The sequence below is a fragment of the Octodon degus genome, unplaced genomic scaffold, assembly GCF_000260255.1.
Source record: "Octodon degus isolate 3935 unplaced genomic scaffold, OctDeg1.0 scaffold00025, whole genome shotgun sequence".
NCBI classification, from domain to species: Eukaryota; Metazoa; Chordata; class Mammalia; order Rodentia; family Octodontidae; genus Octodon; species Octodon degus.
Window position 1 is genome coordinate 8991838 of NW_004524601.1, and position 10775 is coordinate 9002612.

Consider the following 10775-nt stretch of genomic DNA (forward strand, 5'->3'; position numbering starts at 1 on the left):
TACAGGGTCTTACTACACAGCTCGGACTCGTGGTGATCCTCCTGCTTTCAGCCTCCTCAGTGCTGGGATTACAGGTGTGTCCCACCACGCCCAGATTCTGGCTGGCTCAGCCTGCCTTGGGGGCAAGGCTGGCACAACGTGTCATGCCCGGGATCAAACTGTGGTCCCTGCGTTTGTCTAAAAACTTGCTAAGCAGGCAGCTTTAGTCCTCTGAGCTATCTTGCCAGTCCCCAGAAATTACATATTAAAGAACATACTTTATTATTGAATCTTTCCTTACCACTAAAGGCCCAGATTAAGGGAGGACTAAAGACAATTCAATCCTTTAACCAAAGCCAGAGCTCTGCCACAACACAGCTCTGGGTCTGTCAAATTAAAGTCAGCATTCCTGATGCTGCAATCCCTGCTGAGGAGCCAGTCATCTGGGGAAACTGATCCGATGACCGAGAAAGGATTAAACGACACTGCTCCTCCAATCTGATGACCAAGAGGTCACTTCTCACTGCAAGCCTCTCATCAGTGTGGAGAGCGTGGTGTTTACCCTCAGCTCTCACTTTGAGATGTCTTGACCTAGGTCCAGTGAAAGCGGCCTGAGCCTGGCAAGTCCACTCCACAGCTCACTGGCTTAGCTCTTCTCATACTTACAGAAGGAACCACACGAGTACCCATCTCATGAGGTTGTGGGGAGACACAGGAAATAGGCATCGTTAGGTCAGATCGCCAATGGCCGGCGCCTTACCGAGTATCTCCGGTACCAGGCGGCGACCACAATCTGGCTTTTCTTCATCAGCAGGAAGTGGGTGCGGCACTTCCACCCCCGGTAAATCTTCTGAATGAGCGTGGCCAGGTCCTCCAGCCGCTGCTTCCTCAGGTCTTCTAAGGTGAATAACTAATGGGAAACGTTAGGAGGACTCATCAGGGGGTGGCTGGGCGGAGCCGAGGCGTACCCCAAACTGTCCGAGAGGATGCAGACGAGCTTAGCTTGAGCTTCTGTAACTGTAACTCCCAAGTCTGAAATGCTCTCAAAACCTGCAACCTTTTTTGAGTCCTGACATGATGCTAAAAGCACTTCCAGTTTGGAGCTGCATGCAGTTCCCATCCTCAGATCAGGCAGGCTTGGCCCCCATGGTCAATGCGAGTGTTCTTCCAAAATACCAGTGACTCCAGAGCGTGCCCCAAATGGTCCAATCAATCGCTATGCTATCTTTTTACGCCAGTCTACTCTTTACAGCAAGATTCCTTTGGCACTCTGGGAGGTAGAATGTAAGTGTGCTCTTTAAATTTTAAAATTTTTCATTTCAGTGTCTCCATTTACCTCTAAAACTAGGGCTGTACTCTCAAATGACCGCGTAACTCAACATACAACAACTATGGACTGACTTAGCCTCCAACCGCTATGGACGGGGGAAGTTTTCCCACCACAGTAAGTTTCTTCCTGACTGGTTAAGTTTAATATAATTTGACAGAACGAGGATTTCGATGCTTCATAAGTGACCCATGTGCTGCCACCTCCCCTGGAATGCCCCTGCCCTTAGACACACAGAGGAACAAGGCGTGTGCCCTTCATGGTACCATGTCAAGCACCGTCAAAACTTTAAACATTCTTTAAGAACTGGCTAGTAGGAGTCTGACTTCAGCTCAGTGGGTAAAGGCTTTGGATACGTACTGTTCTTGGGTTTCGGATAAATATCTTTGATCTGCCAAAGGAATACTCTTCCATGGGAATTTCTAATTCATTAAACAAGACCTCCACACCAGATCTAAAAATAAATAAATAAATAAATAAATAGAGATTAAAAACAATGACTTTTATTTTTCTGTCTGAGATACAAAAAGTTTTATTTCATATTCTGATGGTAGGTTCTCTCTTTGTGTGATATAGCTTTAAACCATTTATTTAACTGAAATGGACTTAAGTTTGTTTCCAAAGTGACTTCCATTTATTTTGATACATCTTTTCCCCATGATGATTTACAGGATCTTCAAGCCAATATAAATATTTTATAAATATTTGAATTTTTGGGTATATACCTGCACAATGCCTCAACAATATCTTTCAGCAAGAAAATACTGAAGAGTAAAGGCTAGACACAATTACTAGGTATAGTGAAAATCTGCTGCAAATATTTCTGAGGTAAGAAGGCACCACATACCTGTTCAACTAAGAAAACCACCCTTACAACACAGGATGATTTTATTTTTACATAAGACCTAGAACATTTAAGCTGCCAATTAGGTACTGAATGGCAGAGCAACATCCCCAGTTTATGCCATGAATTCACAGGGAATAGGTTTCAGCAACTCGGGTTCCTTTCCATTGGTCCTCACGAAGTGTGCTTCTCTCGGAGGGGCAGGCTGGCGCTTCAGCTGAACCCAGGTACCTTTCTCTTTGGTTTCCTTCTTTTTCTGATCATATTCCTTGACACGTTTCAGGAAGCTATCATGACTTTTTGAGTGTTTAATATGCTCAATACACACATTAATCCTCTTGGCAAGTATCTTGCCCTTAACTTACTTGTTTACAACAATGCCAACAGCATGCTGGGTAACGTTGTAGACTCTTCCTGTTTTGCCATGGTAACATTTGTGAGGCCTTCCTTTTTGCACAGTACCCCTTCCTTTGATGTCTACAATATCACCCTTTTTGTAGATTTGCATGTATGTGGCCAAAGGAACAACCCCATGTTTTCTAAAAAGGCCTGGAAAACATATACCAGGTTCCCTCTTGCCCTTTGTGTTAGTCATTTTGGCAAATTACTGGAAGATGGCGGTTCTGGCCGAAAGGACAGTATATTTTTCTGTATTTAAACAATTGTTTCCCTATATTCTTAATAATTTCATTTCCAAGTATCATTGCTGTTATAGTAACCATCCTTGCATCAAATAATTTTCAGGAGTGAATTCCACAAATTCAAGCAAATCCAGTAAACCCAAAAAATAATAAATTACGGTTCAGAATAATATATTCTAAGAAAATGGGGCATTAAAACCAATTTCTTGATTTCGTCAACAAGATATTTACATCAAATATACCCCCAATGACATATCAACTAAGGCCAGAAAAAAGGGCAAGAATCTCAAATCAATGCTGAATCAACTCCACTAATCACTGAAAACCACTGAAATACTGTTCGTGCCCCTCAGAGGCAGGGTGAGGCTCAAAGACCAATGTGCTGTCCATGGTAAGAACAGGCCTGACTCGCTAGTTTTATTTTTTAATGTTCTGTTTTTTCTTTTTTTAAATATATTTGATTGTTCCAGAGTCTCACTATGCAGCTCTGACTCACAGTGATCCTGCCGTTTTCAGCCTCCCCAGCATTGGGATTACAGGCATGCACCACTCCACCCAGTCTTGGTGGCTGGCTCAGCCCACCAGGGGGGTGGGGCTGGCACAGCATGTGATGCGGGGATTGAACTGCAGTCCCTGCACTTGCCTAAGCAGGGCTTTAGTCACTGAGCTATCTTGCTGCCCCCATGTTCTGTCTTTTCAACACATGTATGTAGTTCAGGCTGGTCTTGAACTCATTTTGCAGCCTAGGCTGGCCACAATCTCACAGCCCAGTCTCCTGGTGCTGGGATCACAGGCATTTGCCACCATACCTGGCCAGCACTGATTTTTAACATCAACCTTGCTCCACCAAACTGTGGACTAGAAGCCAGCAGGGAATAAAATACTCTAGAAATCAGCAGCGGGAACTGAAGAGCTCCCGGACTCCACATTAGTTGGGCCCTGAATCAGGCATCGGAGGCCACAGCACATGTCTGCATTTCTGCATCTTCCTGGAACGACACAGGTGCAGCTCTAATTATTGTCAACACTCCGAGAAAGGCTGGGTCCACTGGGGCTCGGAAGGCACCTGCAGTTGGTGAGGCAACAGTCCCCCTGGGCCTGGCTCACCCTCTCAGCAGGCTGGTAGCTAGTTAGTCCTCTGACAGAACTCAGGAGAGAGCCCGGAGAGCCCACAAACAAGGGGCAGTCCCTGGCTGGTGACAGCAGAAGAAAAGTCCCTGCACCGACCAGGCCACATGCCCTGCTGCTGCGGGTGCCAGGCACACAGGCTGCTCTGCTTGGGGAGAGCTCACAGGCCTCAGGGGTGCTCCAAGGGGCAGCCTGCTCTGTCCGGCTGGGCAAGCACAATTCCTGACAGACCAGCTGACAGCACACAGCCCCTGGATTGAGGCACAGTCTCCCACTCAGCTAGACCAGCACTGACACAACTACAGGGTCCTGCCTGCTCCTGTAACCCCTGCTCAGTGGGACAGACGAAGGCAAAGCACGGGGCCTGTCCTCCATGGGATTCCCCACGGGAAAAGCCAGAAGCTGACAGCAGGACCCGAGGTGCATCTCTTTCTACGCTCCAGCACATAGCCTCTCCTGTGAACTTAGCACAGCATTTAACATTTAACCCTACGCAAGTTCAAAGTGTGGATTTGAAGGTTCTGTTTGAGCCAACAGACAGTTACGACCTCTTTAATGAGTCAACAACTTCAGCCAAAATGCAATCCAACTGGAAGTGGGTCCAAAACAAAGGTTACCACAAGTTTTCAGACCACTGTTTTGCCTAAGCACCTAAGGGGGTATTATTTGTATAGTTCAAAAATTATTACACAGTTAGTGAGTTTACCTTGCCGGGCCCTTCCAATGAGGCCACGTTTGTTTGCAAAGCATCTTGTATCTTTCGAGACAAGGTTCGTAGGCCTGCCGGAATGCGTAGCCTGCCCGCCTCACCCGCACATTCTCCAGGAGCCCCAGATACCGGATCTGATGACACACCAGGCTCTCGGTGAAGATGTGAGCTGCCTTCTTATCGTTTGGCTTGATACACCTAGAAGATTTCAATTATTTGTGGTCTTAGCTTCCACCCTCCGTAGATGTAACTGCAGTGTATTCCTAAGGCCTCTGTCTAATCATTTTGTAGTGAAAGAGTTCTCTTTTATTCTTGGTGAACCCAATCACTTTATTTTTTAACTATTTCAAGCTAAGTAAGTACTAGTAATTAAATACACACAATCATACACTCAGTGGTGCAGACAGGTATCACTGACATTCTGGAGAGCAGTCTGAAAAGACACTGCATGCTGGGTAACGCCACATATCTGATGTTCAAAAAACCTCATGTAAAGCAGCACTGCTGTGACCGCTGGTGGGAAGGGTCCAAGGGAACCTCCCGGATGATGATAGAAATGCTTTCTGTCCTCGTCTGAATGGGGTAAAATGTGCCACATACGTAAAAAGCCAACATGCTGCACAATTAACTCATGCGCTCTGCTGAATGTATACTACACTTCAATCAAAAGGTAAGGTACTCTGTTTTCTCTTTCTTTTTAATATGGCACTTTCCAGCCTTGGGAAAGCCTCCATTCCCAGCATCCTTTGCCAGTACGGATGGCCATGTGACCCAATTCTGGCCACTAGGGTTAGAAGTAAGGAGGTTGCTTCTGGTGTTTTGTCTTCAGAAGGAAGGGATTTGCTGTTGTCTTCTAGTGGAGCTGGCTGCTAACACAGTGAGGGTGAACAGTCATCTTCAACCACAGAGGTGAGGAATAAACCCCGGAAATGTCATCGCCACAAACTAGAAGGAGCTGCCCTATTTGTGCCGGAGTCCTTAAAAGTTGCATAAAAAATGAAGGCTGCTCCTGTCCTTTTTAAGCCACCATTAGTTTAGGGATACACAGCAGTGATTCCTATGACCTAAATAAGAGTTGTTAAAAATTCATGATTATGGCTGCCTAAGTAGTTTTCCCTTGGTGTTTTTATGCTTTTCCTTTTACCATTTATAAATATTATATTTACTCTTCGGCTTAAGTATGAGCAGACAAATTGAGGAATGGTAAGTTCAGACCCAGGGTCTGAAAGTTCAAACCCAGATATATATTCAACGAATTACCAATAAAGGCACCAGGGCAACTGGCTAGAGAAAAGAATTTCTTTTCCCCTTAATATCTGGTGCCAGGGAAACAGAATACCTGTATGGGGGAAAGTACAGCTAAATATGAAATCTGAAACTGTAATGATTTCATGAAGAAAACATGATAATACACTCACAACCCTGAAGTTTATTAAGAGTTCTTGAGAGGAAATGTAAAAACAAAGAGGAGGGAGGGAATGAAAGAATTTTCTGGAATGATGGATGGAAATGTTTTCTGTCCTGACCTGTGTGGTTACCAAGGTGCATGGAAAGGTTAAAAACTTCAAGTCTTCTCCTAGGTCCTGCATGTCACTTGCTATCAATGATCCCTCAATAAAAGAGCACAAAAAAAATCAAAAAATCCACTCACTTTAGAATAACAAAAGCTACTGATCGCAGACAATTTGCTGTAGAAAGCTAATTTTCTCCTAATGTATGTGCTCACCTAACAGCAGTCAAACCAGGACATTTTGCCTAGTTATGTTTCTATTGACAGAAAGGTAAACCGGGCAAACACACAAATGTCCTTGGCTCTCTCTGGTTTCCTCATAACCAAGCTTTCGTGTCTGTGTGTGTGAGTGCAGTGGAGAAGCTCTTGTGCAGTCTGAGCTTGCAGCCAGCACAGCTCCCAGGCTAGGTCCCGAAAGGCTTCCACGGCAAACACAAGTCCTCGTGGGTCCTCCCTGAATCCGGACACAGGGGCATCTAAGAAGACCTAAAAGCTTTAAAAAGAGGCTAGCGGTTTTAAGAAGTCCTTTCTACTGCCTTCAAGATGCTCAAGGTTGTTTTAGGTATCATTATTCACTCCTGGCCCACAATTCTCCCCAGAAAAAAAAGGGGCCAGCTTCCTTACAAACAGCAGAGTTGCAACTGAAGTGCCTCTGCTCCTAGTTAATATTGCAGGAATCCAAAATGACACCAGCCAAAGAGCTATCTGCAAAACCCTGACCAGGAACACATTTGCTATTTTATTTCCTAATTTGCCATTAAACAAACAAACAAACAAACAAACAAAAACCCACATTAAAAACACAGAAGTAGAGAATCTCTAGGCACCAACCACTTAGCTTCAAGAAGTGCCTCTCGTCACCTGCACTGCGTCACTCTTTCTCCCTTACGTTTATTTCTCTTTCCTTATTTTTGAGAAGAGAAGGACAGTGGAATATTTTCAAGCCAGCCCCAGGTATCATATTATTTGATCTGTAACCACTTTACTTATCCTCGCTTTGGTTGCGCTCAAGATTTAAGCAAATAGGAAAACAACATTCCTTAGGAATGCGCTCACATTTGTATTCTAAATGCCAGAAATACCTGATATAGTTCGGGTTCTTGGTCTGTAGGTTTTTCATCAGGGTGGCCACGGATGCCTTGAACTGTGACCCTGCTGTCGGGGGCCTTTTCAGGTTGATCTTGGCTGGATTCCCTTCAGGGAACAAAGACTTGATAAGGGTGTGGCTGGCCTTCCACATGGCTTGGGACAGGTCTCGGTAGAGAAGGTCATTGTTCTTGTCAACAAACCCTTCCACCTGGTACAGCACCTGCAAGCAGGACACAAACTCAATGGCCAGCACAGCGCGCACAGTAACGCCACCCAGCTACTCCAAGCACATCCGCACTGCAGCCGCTGCCTTCCCCACCGCAAAATCCCTGGCGCGCTGCTCACACTCAGCCCCAAACGTGCCTTCATGTGTAAGCTCTAAGCTGCAGAAGAGACCTAAAGAAGCTCTGCTGCTCCTCAGGAATTACAAGGACGTGAGAAGATAACAACGTGCAAAGTATTAATTATTGAAAATGTCCTATTAATCAGCTTGGAAAGTGTCTCATTGATATTTGTTTCTTAATAAAATCAAAATTTAAAAAAAAAAAGAGGGGGGGAATTACAAGGACAAAAGTGAAAAACTGCCACAAAGGCGCAGAAGACTTTTGGGTTGTTGTGGTGTTTGAACATATTTTGAGATATTTGCAAAATATTTGCAAAATAAATGTAAACATATATTTACATTTATTTTGCAGTTCATCCACTAGTTCTGGGCTGTTTAAAAGTAGATGGGTGAAAAGCAGACAACGGTTATGTCCTCACAGATTCCCTAAAGTGGCAGAGAAACTGGTCAGAGACAGATCTTCTCATGCAGGCAAATGGAAAACATAAGGCACCAAAGTGGAACTAAAAGGCCATCCAAATACTATATATCTAATTTTTATTAAATACATAATAACTATTTTGCCTTTTGAAGTTTGCAACCTTATATCATATTTATCTTAGTGATATTAACATTAATGAAATAAGATTTTCAGGGCCGGGGAGATATCTCAGTAGAATAAGCACCCGCCTGGCAAGTGCAAGGTCCTGAGTTCAATCCACCGTACTGCAAAAAAAAAAAAAAAAAAAAAAAAAAAAAAAATCTCAAGGTTAAGCTAACATTATCCTTATGTACCACAAGTATTCTCCCCAGTGTCTTCAAAATCCAAAAAAAAAAAAAAAGTATTTTTGTTAATTGGGTTTTCTTTTCTTTTTTTACAACTTTACTGGAGGACTTCAGTCATTCCTACTTTTCACTGCTAAATCTCCTTTGTTGGGTGTTGATGCGTATTTTTGTACAATAGCTTATAACTGACTTTTTAAACATGTTGGAACTGTTCCTGAGGTCTACTGGACTAGCTCTGCTTTCAGTTCTCTGCATCAGTGAGACTTTTCTCCAAACTGTCCCCATCTGATTCCTGAAGGATCCACTCGTCCTTCCCAGCCCAAGAGTGCGGGAGACCCTCCCACGTGGGCCAGCCTGCGGCACGCGGGCTGCTGCTGCCCACCTTGCCCGCGTAGTGCTGGATCCGGAAGCAGCTGTGGGGCAGGGACGTATCATTGAGGAAGCGCGAGCTCTTGCTCATCCTGCTCTCGAAGTGCTGGTGGGTGGCGCACACTTGGTTCAGCTTTTCCAAGAAGGTCTCATCCGTGACGGTGCCGGGCCGCAGGCACTCCTCGTCCAGCATGGCCAGGATGCCGTTTGTGTTCTGGGAGGGGGAAAGAGAAGCATTTCCTTCTCTCCTTCCTTGCTGCACTTTAGAATGATCACTCTTACATGCCTCTGCCTTTCACAATCAACCACGGGAGTAAGAAAATTCTGCCCAGTTACAACAAAGAGCAGAAAATCCAAACAAATCGCACAAGCCACAGAAAGCAGCCTTCCCGAGCAGGGCCAACTGTGGGGGGAGGGGTCGGGCCAGCAGTCCCTGGGCCACCGCACTAGCACTGACACCCACCGTCAGCTGAAAATCAAACGCAAACCATAGGCAGTGGGGCAGTCTAGCCTCTAGCCGCATCACAGATCACCGTGCAAAGGAAAGGCCATTATTTTTATTCATTGTACAAAGAAAACTGGCTTCATTTGTTTCCAAACTATTCATGGTGTTCAATATATAGTTGAGTGTTTAGTGGCAACAAATAAATAAGCTATCGTTTGGGATGTTACTCTTCGTGACTGTTGTGGTCTTGCTGTTCTCAAGAATATGTTCAGAAGAGAATTCCTGTTTCATATAAAATTTCCCAACAGGCAGGAACCATGGGTAAGAACTTATCATATATTCAGACCCTGTGACCCTTATAGCAAAAGCATGTAGCCTTACACAAAAAAAAAATCAGAAATCAAAAATCAACTTGGATGAACAGGTGCTGCTGTCCCTTTGGCTGCCCCTACAGGCCCTTGAGTCTTAACTCTAAGCACAACCTACTCGCTCACCAGCACGCCACCCATGTCCCCGAGGCCCCCACTCCTCTTCCCTTCCCTCACGAGGCCCTGACTCCTCTGACCAGCACATACTAGCTACACACAAAACCCAGGGGAAGTGTGGATGCGAGGACTCGAGCACACCCATAACGTCCCCAGGACAAACACCACTGTGTCACGACACCGGAAGGAAACCTTCCCTTTACGTGCCCAGGCTCTTGCCTGTGTGGGAGCTTCTCTGAGCTCACCCATGTAGGGGGGTTTTGGCCGAAGTGACCTAGTTAAACTAAACACACTACACACCACACCACACCCCTTTCCTTAAAGGGGGGAAGTCATCAAGTGCCATGCTGTTTATGTTTATGAAGAAAAATGTGTTAGTTGGGAATTCCAAAAGCCTAGAGTTCCCACAGACAAGACCTAGGTCACAGAATTTGCTAGAAAAAACTTTCAGGAAATCTACAGATTTCTTAAAATGGATTTTAGGTTCGAGCTTTGAATTCTTTATGTGGTCTACCAGTGTTCCATTCTAACAGGCTTTTCAAAACAAAGTTTAGTTCTCATTGACAAGTGGTGATGCTTCACAATGCAATTCTTCATGTAACCCAAGATGCAGTTTTTAAGACTATGCTTTTTTTTTTTTTTTTTTTTTTTTTGCAGAACCAGAGATTGAACTCAGGCCCTTGCACTTGCCAGGGAAGTACTTATTCTACTGAGCCATCTGCCTGGCCCCCAAACTGTTCTTTTAAATTTAGGATTAGCCTGAATATTGGGGTGGGGGGAACTCTAGATGATCAGAAAATTTCTTATGGAAGAGAGGAACAAAAAATGATTTGCCATAAATTCAGAGCCTATATTCATAAAACACAGTGCTCACCTACTCTGACAGCTATAGGCCATGGGAAAATAAAATTTACACCTTGACTCAACTTGCTTTATCAAGGTCAAGCATGTGAGTAATCCCAGGCATAAAACTATAAAGACCTCCCAGTTTTACAACTAGTAGGTCTTCTTATAAATAGTCCATTTACAGTAAACTAAAAGATATGATTTGAAATAAAAAATCTTAGATTCTTCAAATCACCCAATAGTTTTTCACACTTTCATAAGCTTTCATACACACACTCAGGCCACCTGAAAAATC

The 10775-nt window shown here is 44.4% G+C and overlaps 1 protein-coding gene across 1 annotated transcript in view; it reads right to left on the reverse strand.

Moving 5' to 3' along the window:
* The window catches only part of Myo1b (myosin IB), a 202771-nt gene that overhangs the window by 23685 nt on the left and 168311 nt on the right, over nucleotides 1–10775 (reverse strand). Inside the window, exons 15-19 of the mRNA XM_023712333.1 lie at nucleotides 8718–8918; nucleotides 7221–7447; nucleotides 4626–4826; nucleotides 1667–1760; nucleotides 740–889 (exon numbers count right to left, since the gene is read on the reverse strand). Of these exons, the coding sequence (XP_023568101.1) occupies nucleotides 740–889; nucleotides 1667–1760; nucleotides 4626–4826; nucleotides 7221–7447; nucleotides 8718–8918 (873 nt within the window). The remainder of the gene's footprint in view (nucleotides 1–739; nucleotides 890–1666; nucleotides 1761–4625; nucleotides 4827–7220; nucleotides 7448–8717; nucleotides 8919–10775) is intronic.